Source organism: Macrobrachium nipponense, chromosome 13 (assembly GCF_015104395.2).
Source record: "Macrobrachium nipponense isolate FS-2020 chromosome 13, ASM1510439v2, whole genome shotgun sequence".
Taxonomy (NCBI): domain Eukaryota; kingdom Metazoa; phylum Arthropoda; class Malacostraca; order Decapoda; family Palaemonidae; genus Macrobrachium; species Macrobrachium nipponense.
In genome coordinates this window covers 86405428-86424411 of record NC_087206.1, presented here as the reverse complement: position 1 = coordinate 86424411, position 18984 = coordinate 86405428, and the positions used below count along the sequence as shown (strand labels likewise).

General features: G+C 35.3%; 1 protein-coding gene and 1 long non-coding RNA gene across 13 annotated transcripts in view; one reads left to right on the top strand and one right to left on the bottom strand.

Moving 5' to 3' along the window:
- LOC135225167 (mucolipin-3-like) overlaps positions 1 to 18984 on the bottom strand; it is a 150484-nt gene that overhangs the window by 118732 nt on the left and 12768 nt on the right. The window contains exon 1 of one of the 12 annotated variants that reach the window (XM_064264414.1): positions 9265 to 9937. The exons of 2 other annotated variants lie outside the window; for them this stretch is intronic. In XM_064264414.1, coding sequence (XP_064120484.1) covers positions 9265 to 9313 — 49 coding nt within the window. In that variant the 5' untranslated portion in view covers positions 9314 to 9937. Of the gene's footprint in view, positions 1 to 1033; positions 1166 to 1189; positions 1584 to 1639; positions 1661 to 1753; positions 1964 to 9264; positions 9938 to 18984 lie in introns of those variants that run through there. 9 more of the 12 variants (XM_064264417.1, XM_064264418.1, XM_064264407.1 and 6 more) reach the window with 9 other exon arrangements.
- Positions 1 to 18984, top strand: part of LOC135225169 (uncharacterized) — a 134464-nt gene that overhangs the window by 110038 nt on the left and 5442 nt on the right. The gene's annotated exons all lie outside the window — the stretch shown is intronic.

Here is an 18984-nt window from a genome sequence, read left to right as displayed (position 1 = left end):
GTGTTTAGCACCATCCTCATGGGGTTGTAGTAAAAATATAAACATAAGTAAATATCTCATTATCTCAGCATATCTTTCAAATCATCTCACCTGTACTATCAAAATATAGGGTAAAACACCACTGAGCAGGCATTTGCACCCACAAATGAGCCACTTTTCCACTTGATATTTAATTGGTAAAACAACAATATAATTCAATATTTAAGCATACCATTCAAAAGATTGAAGTTCATCAACAAAATGATACAGCCTATGACACCGTCATACGAAGTAAAATAAGCACGTTAAGTCTTCGTAAAATACGTGTTCAAGGCAGCTATTAAATCCAATATGGCGTGACACTGTCACGTGCACAATCCGGGCACACACAGGCGGACACGTCCTTCCCAGCGCTCATTTGAGCAATATTTGCTTATCTATGTAACTGGAAGTCCTAAAGTTATTTTTTGGGAAAGTGACCGCACAATGGTACAGTGTCCATCAGTCCGCACAGCGGTGTTTTACCCTATAGCTGGCTACACACTTTTTCTCCATTCTCCGGTAGAAAATTACATTGTCATGCGGCCATCTCCTTATTACCTCTACCACCTAATCAAATAGGGTAAAAAACCGCATGGTACAGGGGTGGACCATGTACGATCAATGTGTACAACCCCAAAAAAAGTACATTATAACGCGTCCTGACATCGGAGATGGGCATCAGACGCGACTTCTTGTTGGTGAGAAAAGGAGCTAAAGACCTCTACACCGGTGTCAGGACGCGTTATAATGTACTTTTCTTGGGGTTGTACACATTGATTGTACATGGTCCACCCCTGTACCATGCGGTTTTTTACCCTATGTTTCAGTCTATTGGCTACCTCACCTACCGAGGGCAAACTAGCCTAACCTAACCTAACCCAAGCCTTCCTTGGCAAATGACTTCAAACAGTAAAGCTCACATGCAAGCCCTAGGCTAGCTATAACAGAGGGAGAAACCAGCCTTCAGGATATAAAATAGAGGCTTAGCCTGGAAGCCTATACACAAACACACCCTCATCACTTTCGTTAACCCCAGACCAGGATCCGGACCGTGCCCTGGCCTTACGTACGCGAGACCCCCCATCAGGCCCTAGGCCACTGTCTGGTCTCAAGCTTGCGGAAGTTTTCCGAGACTGTTTATTGAACTGACTGATGATCCTCTCCTCACCATCTTGCGCCCCAGAACCCCGAACGGACACGGTCAGGGGTTCTGACTGGGCGACGGCGGCATTACTGGGCTCGTCCTCCCCGACACTCTCGTCCCTGGAACTGCGACTCCTGTTACACAGGGCGTGATTTGCGGCGTTCATTTTACGAAATTCACAATGTCTCTTTCATAAATAGATTCATCAGCTGGTGGTACACATTCCGCAATGCACTGGGAAAATTGTTCGGTACACAATTGACACCACTGAGAACAACGAACAAAGGTAATCAAGACTTCCTCCTTCGTCGGACCCAAACATCAACAGCTGACGGACTTTTCGTCCGGGCGTTCGCTCCCGTCACCTCTGCTGCCCCTTCACTGACATATCGAGTATGGTTCAACATCAACAACAAAAACAGCAGGTCCTAAATGACGACGATAAGACAAAAGTTCATCTTAAGTAGTGATTACCAGTTACATGATAACACTACGGAGTATATCTCGCGTCCATCATTCAATTATCTGCTGGCATTGAAGTTTGACGCCTTTTCTTGCTAGCCTTTATTTTATCAACAATGTAGATACCTTTCAGCCCAGGAGCCGATCTGGAAGACAAGTTATTCGACTTTATCGTGACAGGACATGTTTCCTGTAATATCTGTGTTACATGTTGCAAAGACGTTCGTGTCTAGATTTTGAGAGCCATCACTAAGTTTTTTCCATCTTTTTTTTTTTCTTTTTAAGTATCGTTGTGGACGTTCGTACTTTTATCGCGGATTGAACGTTGCCACTGGCCGTCATCTAAATTAGTTGATAAAACACAGAGTCATGTGACGCTTTGTGGAGTCACGTGAATGTCTTACAAGTGTTGCATTATCATTTGTGCGCGTAGTTCAACATTTCTCCACCAGTAAACATTTTTATTTCTTTTATTGAGGTGGGCTGAAGTAGAAAGTTATACGCAAAACTTAGCGAGGATTATCCAGGAACTGCAAGCAACACAGCTGAAAAGCCATGCATACGCAATGTAACAGCCATTACGTGACATGACTCCTCACCAGATAGTTATTTACAGCTTGAGATTTTATGTATTTTTCCAATTGGACATTTTTTTGTCTTACCCATATAAAAGAACTTTTGAGGCTAATCCAGACAGTACGGTTTATAGTTTACAGTATTCTTTGAACTCATTCTAATGATTACAAGAAATATATAATTATAAATAAAATGATGGCTCGTCACTCACTATTTTTATAGATAAAGGAACGTGGCAGAGGTAATGAAAAGCAGTTACATGCTTTCGCTGTTCAGACCCCAATTTATTTTGTTGATAAGATATAGCTGAGTGCGGTTATATCGAGAAACACTCAATTTTTGAAACCAGGTGACATTTAACAGTATTTTATTGAAGCCATCGAGGGACTGGGAAAATAAACACACAATTGAGGTTTTCAAGAAGGCGTTGTTCTTGAATACCGCAAGATTGCGAAGAATGAACCCGTTTCAGTTCCATTGCGTTTTCATTGTGGAAGTATACATTTACTAAGTATACATTACTAAAGCTTTAAACTTTACCAGTACAGTCATTAGTGCACATATATTTATGTACACTCAGGTATGCAAATATATATATATATATATATATATATATATATATATATATATATATATATATATATATATATATATATATATACATACATACACACACACACACACACACACACACACACACACATATATATATATATATATATATATATATATATATATATATATACAAATAAAGGTTTTTTTGCCACGAAGGAACAAAAGTGAAAAAGCGAGATAAGTACTTTCGGTCCTGTTCGGGGCTATCTCGCTTTTTCACTTTTTTTCCTTCGTGGCAAAAAAACCTTTATTTATACATAGCATCACGTTTTATATACTTCGTGATCAAGTTATTCATATTATATATATATATATATATAATAATATATATATATTATATATCTATATATATATATATATATAAAATATATATATATATATATATATACGTATATGTGTGTGCGTGCGTGCGTAGAGTTTTGAGAAATTAAACAAGCTAGCGTCGTTACAGGTAAAATTCAATTACATCCAACAAGAAAAGAAAAGAAATATCGTAACATAAATAAACGAGTAAATAGTGTGATAGACAAAGACACTCTCCTCTTCAGGGAGAGATCGATCAATGAAAGCCAGCGAGACACGGGCATAACGTACTGAAGAGCTGACACACTTAGCAATGGCCTGATGCGCTGACGATGCTGACAAGACTCGAGTTTACGACGCGCTACTTTGATTACCTCTGCCAAGGCGGTGATATATCATCTATGGATAGGTTAGTTTGTTCGTCAGCAGCTCGTCACTTCTTCGTCTTCTTTTTACGGAAATTTGATTAAAAGTGGCCCTCGGGACTGGCTACACGTGACTAGATTTTGGGAAAGATTCGGATCTGAATAAAGGCCCTTTATAGGAAACCTTTGTATGAAGGGGACGAGGTAGTGGACGAAGGAATGATCATCGCGTAGATTTTTGGTCCACGAACGTTTTTCCGTGTGTTTTCTTTATTTTTAAAATTATTTTCTTACTTTTCTCAGTAATAAAATAATCGAATGAAATAACTTTTTGTGTGATTTTCCACTGCTAAAGCCAATTTAGTTAGACGATCACCCTGGGAATGTTTAAAGCTGTATTGTTATCCTCCAGATCATGTGCTGCTTCGTGACTCATGGGACTAGTTCTGGTAACCTTATACCTATGATGTCAGAACGAACACGTAAACACACTTCCGTGCGCGCACAATGAGTTAAAAGTGTATTTTTCGTAATATCCAGGATCGCTTTATCATCATCATCACCATCATTATTATTATTATTATTATTATTATTATTATTATTATTATTATTATTATTATTATATTATTCAGAAGATAAGCTCTATTTAAGTAAAACATGCCTACAGGGGACACTGACTTGAAATTCAAGCCTCCAAAGAATTCGGTGTTAATTTGAAAGCAGCTACAGTTCGAAGATCTTAGGGAATATAGAAAAAAGAAGTCAGCTATTAGTAAAGAAAAAATGTGTACTAATGACTTAACAGCTAAACAGATAAAAATATAAATTAAGTGTAAACTTGTTAAAATACAAGGTGAATTACTTTAGGCTACCGATGCATTGAATCTTCTCTTGAACCTTTAGGACTCCGAATCATTTGAAACTTGCGTCTGTGGGCAGCATGAACAAAACGCAGTTGCCCATTCCTTTCCTCTCCTAGTCTTTCTACCAGTTCTTTCCAGTTGAGAGACGGGAAGTTTCGCTAATGAACCAGTTACGACTGAGGAGAATTTTGATTACAATGCAGATGGGTGAACCAGCGCACAATTTGGCTTAGAGCTGGAAGCTCATATAAGCATGACCTCAGCAATTCTTATCACGTAAAAGCGTTTACGGTACTGCGGTTATTATTGCCGCTATATCGTTGGTGAATTCTGCCATGGTCATTTTGTAGAGATTACATCGGGTAAACAGAGCAGGAGTTTATTTCATTGCTTGTTCTTGTTTTGCACCTGCGTCAGACCTCTGTATTGAATCCCCTTCCTGGGACTACGTTAGACTTATTTGAGTTCAAGAATCGTGCATAAATATTGCGAGAAAACTAATGCAAGGGAAAATAAGGAATTGCGGGATTTTAGACAATCTTTAATCCGTCTGAATCAACTTCTCGTACTACTAAGATTAACGAATATACTTTTAGAAATCTACAGTATGTGGGTTCAAGTACTAGAGGAATGGAATAAATGCTTCCAAAAATTCTCTATATTTTGCATAAAAGTTATTCGCAAAACGCCAAGTCATCCTGATTTCAAAGGTCCATAATCGACAATGTAATTTCGCACACTTGCAAAATATCTAACACAAAACAGGCTATATATGTGTATATATATATACACACACACACACACATATATATATATATATATATATATATATATATATTATTATATATATTAGCTTCTCAGTTATTTTCGTTATGTTAAAATATGATATATTCCTATCGTTATCTGTTGGGTACATCTTGCATTCTAATGCACGTTCTCCTTTGCCTCCATTTTTTTTTTTTTTTTTTTGAATGTATACACGAGTACTTCAAATAGAAAATCAAGTAGATTTATATCTCAGTTCTCCTTTGGCATTTACTCCTGATATTTTTCTTTTTAGATATTGATTTAGAAAGTGATGAAAGCAAAACTTTGCACAGTTCAGTTCCATGAAGTGAAATTTCCGATTTATTTCGACGTCAGGCAATACTCGAAAGTTTCCCACGGCACCGAAGATGCTCAAATCAATCCCTCATGTTCCTTGATAATCTTTGCGGCATTTGACCCAGATGTAACGTATTTAATACAAGTTTCATTGTCTAAATTTTGTGATGTTGTTTGTACATTATTCGAATTTATTTACTAATTAAATTGACTACGTAGTTCTAAGTGTAAGTTTTTTTTTTCCAGAAAAACTATTTCCAATTTGGGATCTTCTTCCAGTCTCTTGATTACAGTTTGATTGGTATTTCAGCCAGCACCTCTCTCTCTCTCTCTCTCTCTCTCTCATAATACATTATTCCTCCATATGCTGGAAGATCGAAGGTCGCCGTGACACGTGTCACTAATTTTCTGTCTCGGCCACAGCGCACGTATTGAACTTCCCTCTTCCTTCATCAGCAAAGGCTGTGGTCAGATTATTGTCAGAGCGACGAGCAGGTAAATTTGGTTATTCCAGCGTCCCTGTTGCGTTAAGCCTTCCAAAACTTTCTGCCTGAAAGGAATTTCCTTTTCAAGAACTTACTTTTCTATCCGCGGTAAATCTAATAGTACTCTCGGCACGAGGATGCAATGCATTACTACCTTAATGCTATTCACGTTGCATTTTAATACACTTTTATCCTTTTTTTTTTTTTTTTTTGATGAGACCTATTTCTGTATTTCCCTTTACCCTCACTTCTCTCTAACGAATACCAAATTCTTTCCAAATCTGAATTTCAGATCAATGGACCCTTTAGTGGGCTTGTTTCATATGAACAGGGTTCATTATCTAAATAATAATAATAAGTGGTACGAGCACCAACCAGAGGGAGTGATAGAAAACGATCAGGCAAAGATCCTCTGGGACTATGGTATCAGAACAGATAGGGTGATACGTGCAAATAGACCAGACGTGACGTTGATTGACAAAGTCAAGAAGAAAGTATCACTCATTGATGTCGCAATACCATGGGACACCAGAGTTGAAGAGAAAGAGAGGGAAAAAATGGATAAGTATCAAGATCTGAAAACAGAAATAAGAAGAATATGGGATATGCCAGCGGAAATCGTACCCATAATCATAGGAGCACTAGGCACGATCCCAAGATCCCTGAAAAGGAATCTGGTAAAACTAGACGCCGAAGTAGCTCCAGGACTCATGCAGAAGAGTGTGATCCTAGAAACGGCGCACATAGTAAGAAAAGTGATGGACTCCTAAGGAGGCAGGATGCAACCCGGAACCCCACACTATAAATACCACCCAGTCGAATTGGAGGACTGTGATAGAGCAAAAAAAAAAAAAAATAATAACAATAATAATAATATATTGTGCAAGAAGTTATGACAGGTATCAAACTACTTTGGGGAGATTATTGTTAAAAAATGAAAGCACTTATCTAGCTGTGAAAACGACAGCGTTACTGTAACTGAGAAATAAGAGTTAGTATTTAATTCAACGAGAATGATATACCTGTCACTTTCTAAGAAAGTTAAGACGATAAAGATTTATTTTTGGGAACCGGATGACAGTGTAAGTAAGCTCTTCATTCATGCCATCAGAGTTATGAAAGCGAAATGTACTCACAGCAACCATAAATTAGCCAAATTAATATAACACTGATATGGAATGGAATGCAGAGTCTAGGCCAAAGGCCAAGCACTGCGACCTATAAGGGCATTCAGAACTGGGCAGGAAATTGAGAGTAGGTAGATCTGAAAGGTGTGTCAGGAGGAAAACCTCGCTGATGCACTTTGAAATCATTGTTAGAAGAGGTTGGATAGCAAGATGGAAGAAAGATAATACGAATGGAGGTAAAGTAAAAGGAACAAAACAGGTTGCAGCTAGGGGGCCGAATGGACGTTGCAAAGAACGTTTAGTAATGCCTACAGTGCACCCTGTGAGGTTTATAGCACTGATATGATGAATGATAGAAGGTACAAGAAACCATTCTAGTCGTGAGGTCAGAAATCATTGGGCGATTAGGTACACTTAAAGAACACTTCAAATTATTAGTCCTATGCAACCTGAATTTCGTACTCTATCTATCCATCCATCTATCTATCTTCACCATCCTTCTTTCTCTCTCTATCTATCTATCGCATTAATTATCATCGCTCGGTTACGAACAAGCCTCGTAATGTAAGGATAATGAGCAGTTACCTGGTTAAGACTACAAGTTACGCACGAATCACCTTCAAAATTAATATCTTCTGTCTTCCCTTATAAACAACGTCTCGCTATCTTCGATACTTAGCGAAAAATTAAGAGGAAATTCGAGAGGAAATGAGTGATGCATCTATCTGAAACCGTTATGACACGGAAAAAGAGAAAATATTGGTTGTAAATTACCAAAAAGTAGGTGTTAACCTGATGGGGCGAATATCGTTCTAAAGAAGAATCTCCAGATTTAAACAAAGGCGATAATGATGATAATTGTATTTTCACCTCAATCACTGTTGTTGTGGTTTTTCTGCTGTCTTTAGTCTTTTTTTTTTTTTTTTTTTTCAGGGAGACGTTACCAAAATTTGCTGGGTGAATTTCGTGACGTCCTTTTGGAGAGGGTGGTCCCGGGATTTAGGTAACATGGCCAGATATTGGTTTAGGGTTAGACTGTAATCGTGTCCGAGTCATCCGAACTGAAAGGGTTTAGATAATGGTCGTGGGGAACAGTGTTGTACTGATGCTATTAGGCTTAATGCGAAATTGCGTGTGATTAATATGAGAATGTGGAAGAATTAATTATCTCTCTCTCTCTCTCTCGGTTGTAAGGTAGCTGCGAATCTGGAGATGGAGCATCTTTTACAATAACTCTCTCTCTCTCTGTTATTTTTACAGGGGATTTTTTTATATGATCTAACTTATTGATCTTGCGTTTGAAAATAATTTAATAACATGGTTCATTTTATCCAGGTTAGCCCAAGTTCAGAGGTCCATACTAGGCCTTTTATTTCATGGGACACCTTACTATTCCTGAGTCGCTTTTAGGCGTGTTGTGCGTGTTTTGGAACTGCCAATCACTGGGACCTATGAGGTCACATCAGCGTTGAAAGGGAAACTGGCGGTAGAGAGGTTTTAAATGTGTAACAGGAGGAAAACCTCGAAGTTGCACAATGAAAAAACCGTTAGAAGAAGGTGGAAAGTAAGATGGTAAAAAGTGAATATGAACGGAGATAAAGTAAAGGGAATGAACGGCCTTGCAGCTAGGGGTCGAAGCGTGGCTGCAAAGAGCCCTAATTAAGTAATGTCTAGAGGGTTACATGTTTTGCATGAACTCTCATTTTTCGATTCTAAATGTTGCCAGGGAGAGAGAGAGAGAGAGAGAGAGAGAGAGAGAGAGAGAGAGAGAGAGAGCGCGTGTATGTGCATGTGTGTGTTTGTGCGAGGCTGGCTGAAAGGATTAGGGTGCATAAATGAGTTCCCGTCCAAACTTTCGGCCAAGTTCCCGGATCTCATTTTCGAAAACAACTTCGGTGTTTGATCGAGCAATTTCTGCGTCTTTAGAAGAAGCCTCTCTCTCTCTCTCTCTCTCTCTCTCTCTCTCTCTCTCTCTCTCTCTCTCTCTCTCTCAGGATTTAATTTGAACCTTTGATTCTGAGTTTCAAAAATAAATTGAACAACAATCAAGTCGACATGTTGAATGACTGAGAGATTTGTTTAAACTCAGCCCAGACAATCTGCAGGGATTAATGTTTCTCATTTCGATAGATCTATATAGAATTACCCTGATTTCATGTATGCAGATCAACAGATAAATTAATCGATCAAAATACTCACTAGCAATGTCCTGGGCCAATTCCTCCACAGATACAGTATAGTCTCCCATTTTTGCGAAGGCTAAAACAAAGTTTTATCTTCTAAGTAAAATTATAGCTTGTAACCAAAGGGTTAACGTCAGAGTTCTTGAATTTTCTTTTCCCTTTGTTGCTATTCAGTGTTCTTGTTCGTTTAACTTGCACGTTGAAAGTCTTATGTCACTTGCTAGGAATCTTTGTTGTTATTCACTGTAAGTTCCTCTTCTCTGTTTTTATCTCACGTCCAAACTCATATATATCACTTGGAGAGAAACTTTTCCGGAACAATTCGCGATGAATTCCTTAGCGTCTACGGCCAAAGCTCGCTGAAATTATGTCCATGTATTAGCACCACAGGCAATCGATGCATATAACCAAGGGCTTGTGGCCTAGACGTAAGCATATTTCGAATCAAATCACTCATGCAAAGAGTTCCTTAATGCCGAGTATTACTGCCCAGTGTTTACACTACTGCACTTCCACTCAGCAATAGACGCATACACATGATCACGTGAAAAGTCACTCGTCGGTTTAGACGTCCTCAAGCTCAACCTTCAATTGAGAGAGATCCCATAGCTACTGGGAACACACTGTTAAATGAGTGCTGTGGCTGTGGAATGGTCGGGTTACACAGCAGATAACAGTGTTATTCTGAATGACGAAGGGAAAACAAAAGCAACTGGAATCTAATCGGGTCTCTGATAATGGTGGGCCTGTTCTTTGTGTGGTGCTGTCGTGTTCTACACGAGTTAGGTTCTACTGGAGACAACAGATCTCTGAACATTGTCTGAAGAGTGGTAAATTTCCTCGTGGCATTTAGATCGACGGATTCCTGAAAGGATCTTCAAGACAGATTTGATAGAATTTGACATTACTCATACACATACACAAGAACAAATATATGTGTTTGCATGAACAATGAACGAGACACGTTTACTGTAATCAAATGAATGGAATAACTGAATCCTTGCCAGGAGAAAAAATATAATAATTAAAGGTGAGCCAAGTACTCTTGTAACACCGACAGTAGTGTTGGGTGTTAAAGTGTAAACCCAAGGTCTAGACCTTGGTGTAACCGATATAATTTAACGATAATCTGTCATCATTGTCAGGTCACTAGTTGTTCTTTTGTCTACCTTAAAAAGAAATCCAGTAATAAAGGCAGGTTTACGTGTTTTCTTGAATGGTTAAGAAAAAGAAAACACTCTATAAGACTAAGTTTAAGTGAATAAATTTAAAACAGGAGCTTTCGACCTTCACTAATATCAGTCCTCTTCAGCTGTACTCAACAAAAACTACAAAGTTTACAGAGAAATAACGTTTAAAAATATGAATTTTAAAAGAGCATTTAGAACAACGGAAACTGTCAGTCCTGGGGCCTTCTTTGAGTATCGTCGTTTCTTGAAGGCGTTTTCTTGTTGTTGTTATAACTTATAAGTAACTGAGTAGTTGCTGGCCGAAGAAGCAATTTCATCTACAACATCTAATTGTATGCAGAAGCCAGGTACAATGTCGTACCTCTAAGTAAATGGAGATACAATCCACAATGAAGTAAAATCTTTCTCTAGTTTAAAAAATATATATCTTGTACAGGATTAAAGCTTTCGACCATCAGCTGTGGTCTTGTTCACTAAAATGTGATATGTCATCTCAAGGAACTGGCAAGTAGGAGCACAAACATTTGAAAAACCAAACTAGTCTGGAAAGGACGAGGGCTCAACCGCCTGATCCTTCATAATAATAAACTAGCTTGTTACGTAACCGTTATGGATTTTCAAATGTTTGTGCTCCTACTTGTCAGTTCCTTGAGGTGACATATCACATTTTAGTGAACAAGACCACAGCTGATGGTCGAAAGCTTTAATCCTGTACAAGATATATATATATATATAATATATATATATATATATATATATATATATATATATATTATTATATATACATTTTAAAATAGAGAAAGATTTTGCTTCATTGTGGATTGTATCCCCATCTATTTGTATATTGGCTGTCAGGGATTTTAAGCAGTCTGCGGATATGTTTTCAGAGGTGAAGGTCTGTTCGTTGAAAAGTATTCAGTTTCGTTTTGAAAAGTATTCAACTGTAAGATGAGAGCCCCTATAATCTTTAAAGAATGAGAAATATTCTCCCCCCCTTTTTTTTTATTTTGAAACATCCCTCGTCTTTTAAGAAGTGAGTAACCTGTTCTTCCCTCTTCATTTTTTGGAATAAACACGAAAGAAGAAGATTTGAAAAAACTAAGATTTAAAAAAACTCAAAGTCGGTAGGCTTAGTCCTGGTTAGAACATATATACATACATATATGTATACATCATATACACTACAAATCCATACATACGACATACATACATACATACATACTACATACATACATACACACACATATATATACATGTCTTCATATATATATAAATATATATATATATCTATATATATATATATATATATTATATATATATATAATATTGCTGGTGGTATTGGTGTCAACTGATCTCTCATGTCAGATTTGCTTTACTTATTGCTTGGCGTTCTCGTGAGTTGGTGTAAACTCTGATACAAAAAGTTCTCTGGTAAAGAGAGAGAGAGAGAGAGAGTATTAAATGGAAAATAAAGGAGTTTAGATATAAATCTATGACCAATTTTTTTTAAGACCATTATTCGAATGACACATACACATATAAATATATATAAATAAATATATATATATATAATATATATATATATATATATATATATATATATATATATATATATATATATATAAACCTGCATACTGTTCAGGTGAGCAATATACATTTGTCGTAATTAAATATATTTTCTTAAATATAAAGAAAAAAATATAACAAAAATAAGAATAGGAGATAATGATGTTTCCTTCGGTAATGTTAAGTATATAATTATACAGAATATGCTATAGGCATATAGAATATTTCCATACGTCTTCTACGGAGCTGAAGTGTATCAAATTCTGTTGCAACAAACAGAACACTGAGCAGGACGCTATCTTTTATACAGCTTTTTAGTTGTCATGTTATATAAGCATTTTGAAGACCTCTGGGTACGTTTTATCACACAGGCGACTGAAATGCCATCATTCTCGTTGCGTAGCGATCAAATAAAGTTTCTGAGAGCTTAAATTGAAAATAGAGTAGTAACGTTATTCTAGAAGTAAATACATCCGAGATAAGACTATCAATCATAGTTTCTCGTGTTACACTTAAGTCTTCACATAACATATTAAATCTCTCCTGGTTTAAACCGATATTTAAATATAATACTATTACTGGCTTCCTCTTTCTGGAAATGGAAAATATAACGACAAAGAAACATAATAATAAGGGACATCATATTGCGTAATACACTGACGCACGTGCATATCTATAAAAAAAAGCCCTTGCAACAGATTAGCGGTAATGTTTCTCAAGTACAATTCATACAAATCTTTCTTCTTATCTTAAGAATGCTAGAATGCCTCATAAATGTTTACCATTTCTGAAAATTTGTTTGTCAATATTTTGTGTGTTAATGATAGCGCATGGTATAAATATACACCGAAATTTAGATTTATCAGGCTGCGTTTGTAGCAAGAAACATTACACAATATCTTCAAGGTGTTACGTAATATGAACATTTTTGTGCTTTGCACCAGCGTCAGGAGAATATCTTATACAATAAGTCTCATGTATGTAGGTGATATATACGTATATAGCATATGTGTATATGTGTGTGCGTGTGAGTATTGTCCACATCTGTTAAATATAGTATTCAACATAAATCTAATTACCTTTGTAGCCGAATGATGTCGGGAAGTAAACACCCGAGATGTATATAAGTATACTGCATCAGCACCAGGTTTTTGCCATGCCCCTAGGTTAGGTTAGGTTGGTTACTAAAAACAATATGACACAGCTAAATTGAGTGTGGGAAACAACGAGATTATTTTCAAGCAGATTCCATGGTTAGTTTTTAAGATATGGTGTCCCCTCTTTTTTTTTTCAGGGAAGGTCCGGTACTTAGTTACTGTTCGGGAATATGCTATCAGGAACACCAGAGTTATACGGTGCTGCACTTGCTATATTATCAACGAGAGAAGATAAAATTGATATCTTTTCCTCGCTCTGTTGTCAAGAAACAAATTTACGACACAAAGGCCAAGGTCACTTAACGTGCTCCCTAAGAGCAAAAGAAATAGTAAAGAAGAAATCTCAGGTCTTTTTTGAGAGTGAAGTCTGTCAATGCGTAAGATGAGTGAGGAGGGGAAACTGCTGTTGCAGTTGACAGTAACAATACTTCAAAAAGTTTTTTAATCCTTTCTTGATGAAACGTTCGTTCTACAAATCTCAATTTTCACTGCACCAAAGGACATTAGATGTACAGAATTACCAAGCATGGAGAAATCTCATCTTCGAAGTACAGAAAAGTCTTCTTGAAGAATTGAGAAAGGCTGAGTCTTATCCACAGATACAGTTTAAGTACACCTTTACAAATGTTAACAATTGGCTCTAAGATAAGGAAGAGGGAACATTTTACTAGAAGGCCGAGGGCTCATCTTTATAGAGTAGATTTCTTTTTGGGATAATTGTAGCATCAATTAACCGCTGGTTGCACTGAACTATCGCTCCCAACCTTTATATTTCATTTAACAAAATTGATGCATGTTTTATAGCCTGTACAATGAAGTTAGTGTTCAAATAAATCTTCAAACATCAAACAGCAATACCATTGGAATCAGTTATAGTATTTCGTTCTCTTGTCTTAAGTGTATTCGTTATTTTATTTTTTTTATTCATTTGTCTATCAAATTATCTATTTATTTACTTATTTTAGTTTTAGGATGCAAAGCAGACCCTGTAACCGAGAGCCTTCACAGACAGTATATGACTTGTATCGGATATAATTAGACCGATGGCATACATTTCACTTGTGTGAATAGCGTAGAAAACGCGTCGCAAATAGGCAACTTCCTCTGTCATTTGACACGAAATGAGGATTTCTCTCTCTCTCTCTCTCTCTCTCACTAAAAAGGAAATGACTTATTACATGAAGCAGGGAGTTATAATATTTTAATGAAGTTGAGGTACTCAGTCATAACAGTACTAGTTCTTTATCAGATTATAAAATAATAATCTGGAAAAGCTTATAATTCACAGTAAAAATGTGCATTGACTATATTAGTAGAATAAGGAAACTCCAGAAGTTTAAATAATAATAATAATAATAATAATAATAATAATAATAATAATAATAATAATAATAATAATAATAATAATAGATGTGCTCATTTTATAGCAGCATTGTTTACTCCTGTTAATGTCAATGCAATGATTTAATTCAATATTTGTGATATTAAATAGACAGGCTTTAAGTTAATCAGATAATGGGCAAACCGGACATTATATTCTAAATCTGAGCTTACCAATATTATGATGATACATACTTAGTTCTTTCCAGAAACTGGGTGATACATATAGATCTTTCGTATGGGTTTGATAATACATAACTGAGATCTCATTTTAGGAATAGCGAACACTTTTTTTTTCTTTTACATTGGTTAGAAGATAAATAGAATACATATTTTAGGCCAAAGGCCAAGAGCTGCGATCTGAAAAGGTCATTCAGCACTAAAAGGGAAATTTTGACGGTAAGAAGGTTTGAAAGATGTAATAGAAGTAAAACCTTGTAGTTGCACTATGAAATTATTGTCAGAGGGGAGTGGAAAGTCAGCTGGAAGAAAGAGAATATGAACGGAGATACAGTAAAAGGAATGAAAGGGATTGCAGCTACGGGCCGTGGGGACGCTGCAAAGACCCTCAAGTAATGGCTACAGTACACCACGTGAAGCAATAACGTAACATACCTTGTACTTAAATGAAAGTTGGGAGATTCACACGTATGGATCCGGTTTATAATGAGGATACATTGTGCATTATACATTTATATGGTGACACGATCACATATAGTAGATTCTGAACCGTATTTGGTACATGGTTATTTTAGGGTTACACTGAAGAATGATTAAAACCCGAATCATGAATTCACCAGTGATTTTACTCGTAGGACGAAAGGAAATGACGAGATGGAAACCTGATGACTCAGAGATTTAATCAAGAAAGTGATCCAATATGGCTTCCATACCCTGTGGTTTTGCGAAACCGTTCATGATATGAAGTCTGATTGTCACGCTGGAACTATAAACTATATATATATTAATTTAATATATAATATATATATATTATATATATTATATAATATCTATATATATATATATATATATATATATATATATAATATAATATTATTAATATATATTAATATTATAATCGAATAACTTGATCACGAAGTATATAAAACGTGATGCTATGTATAAATAAAGGTTTTTTGCCACGAAGGAAAAAATGAAAAAAAAAGCGAGTTTTCATTTTTTCCTTCGTGGCAAAAAACCTTTATATATATATAAATATAATATATATATTATATATATATATATATATATATATACACACAATTATATATAAATGTATATATATATATATATATATATATATATATATATATATACAATTATATATATGATATGTATATATGTTACATATATGCATGAATTTATATATATATATATATATATATATATATATATATATATATATATTATACATACATACATATATTACAAGAAATGCCATATGTATGAATATTATTTCCATCTCTCTTTCACCCTTTCCTCTCTCTCTCGTGTTATCTTTCTCCCGGTGACACAGTTGTGTTATCAAGTGTGCTTGTACTCCGATTCTTTTGCTATAGCACGAATACACTCATTCATAATATTAAGTTCTTTGTTTCTTTTTTCTTTTATTTTTCAATTTTTTTCTTTAGATAACTTCTAAATATTGACGTGAATAATATGCTACCGAAAACACTCCTTTAAACCAGAAGTGTATCAGTGAACATATCTCTCTCACTCCATCGAAAGTTTTGCACAATTTTTAGCATTGCACCAACATTTTAATAGCCTAGGATGGTATATATATTAAATAATATCGAAGGTTTCTCGCAAAAGCTTGACGCAGAATTTGATTGACGCGAAAAAAATTGCATAAAAAATGTTGATCGTCTGGGACCTCTCTCTCTCTCTCTCTCGCTCTGACAAGTTTAATTTTCTCATTTACTTGATTGCATTGAGGAAGTTTTATTCCCTCGAGTCAAAGCGTCATTGAGCCAACTTGATAACTTTGATAAACAGAAACGAAAGGGATTCATGTAGACTTTTATATATATATATATATATATATATATATATATATATATATATATATAACATATATATATATATGTATGTATAAATACACATATATATAACATATATCTATATATTTATAAATATATATATATATATATAGATAGATATCTAGTATATACATATCTTATATATATAATATATAATATAATATATATAATATAGATATAATATCTATATATGTACTATCTATATATATATATAAAATATATATCATATAATATATATATTTCTAATATATATATATATATATAATTATATATATATGATATATATATATATAATATATATATATGTATATATATATATATATATATATTATATCTATATATATATATATGAGAGAGCAGAGAGAGAGAGATCGAGAGAGAGAGAGAGAGAGATACCCCTTACATTGCAATCACTTGAACTTGGAAAAGATTTACACAGGAACCAGACCTACGCCTTTTGGGTTTGATACAAAGAAAGCAGGGACTTATCCATTCGGCCATGAATCTGCGGGAACATACACAAGTGAAACGAAATAAAAACATATCTCCATTGATAGCAGAGTGGAAAAGTCACCGTTTCCTTTGTATCAAAATCGCAAGGCATGGATTCAAATCCTTAACAGGGCACATACACTTTATGTAATTCTCTTTGGGTGTGTGTTATGACAGTGAATGCTATACTATGGGGGTATTTGTGTCATAATATTTGTGAGCGTAAGAAAGCCTTGTGTGTGTGTGTGTGTGTGTGTGTGTGTGTGTGTGTGCGTGTTGTGTGTGTGTGTGTGTGTGTACTTTTATACCTTTTCTTGCCCTATCAGTGCGATGAGTGAAGTTAATTGGAAGTAAAGAGCAGACATAATGTATGCTGCAGTACTCATGCTGTCATGCATGCAAATGTATTATGATGTATAAAGCATTACTGTATTAATATAATTATAATAAAATACAATGATGTAATATATTAATTATTAATCAAAAGCTTTCATCTGATACAAGGTATATCCTGTTTCAGCTAGTAAGGAAGATCGTTAAAGAAGAGGATGCTTCTGCATAATTAATAATAATAATAGTTGGGAAGTATCTAGACCTTCTTTCAAACAACTTCTGTTGAAAATTATGACTGATTCAGCTGCGTTAATCTTGTACAGGACTTTCTCAAGTCTCCGCATTGTTGACTTTTCAGTATTGGTTAGAATGGCAGGAGGACATGTCAAAAACGGTGGATTCAGGGGAATATGTCCTTATGTCCTCCATTGGCACATTGCTTGCCAGTCTAGGCAATACTGAAAAGTCAATTATACGGAGACTTGAGAAGTCCCATATAAGATTAACGCTGCTGGATCAGCAATAATAATAATAATAATAATAATAATAATAATAATAATAATAATAATAATATAAATAAGTTATTATGCAATGCATTACTACCCTAGAACAATCCACCTTGCATTTCATTAATTTATTTGTATTTTTATCTATTATTTCATTAATTTATCTTGTTTGCTTTTCTGATAACTGATCTCTTCTTTCTGCATTTCCTATTATCTCATGTAACTTATTTTAAATGAACACCATATTCTTTGGGCGCTTGAGTTTAAGTCAGTGGCTCCTGTAGGTTTGTTTCTTATGAATAGTTTATCTTCTGAGTATTAATAATAATAATATTCAGTCTAGTTTAACATCATACTTATTATTATGCGTCATCCGTGTAAAAAAAGAAAAAATAAAAACTTCCACGTTTACAGCCATTTCCAGCGCCTAGCTCATCAAAATCTCATTAACCTCTTTACGCCCAATACACCACTCAGGTACCTGATACTCATTCCCTCCTTGCAGGCTGGGTGCGATAGAGCCTTCGTTCCCTATAGAAGGCTAGTGTAGTCAGCGCACCTCATGCGGTGCACTGTAGGCATTACATTTAAGGTTTTCTTTGAAGCGTCCCTTTGGCCTCGAGCTGCAGCCCCGTTCATTGTTTTTACTGTACCTCAACTCATATTACTTTTCTTCCCTCTAATTTCCATCGTCTCTTAACAATTGTTTCGTAGCACAATTGCGAGGTTTTCCTACTGTTACACTTTTAAAGACTTTCTTCTTTCACTTTCCCTTTCAGCGTCGAATGACCTCGTAGGTCCCAGTGCTTTGCCTTTGGCCTAGATTCTATATTCTATTCTATTCTGCTACACCATCATTTTATTCATTTTCTTATATTTTCTATGTATACTTGTACATATTCAGTATCGTGTGAAGATACATAACTAATTAGGTGTGTGGCTAAGTATGCACCCCACTTATCTTTGCTATTTGGCTAATGACATTACCTACCTACCTACTTTTCAAGGTCTACAAAGGTTACATCACCAAAGTTTTGTCTATTGTTGGGGAACTCTTCCCACCGAAGTTA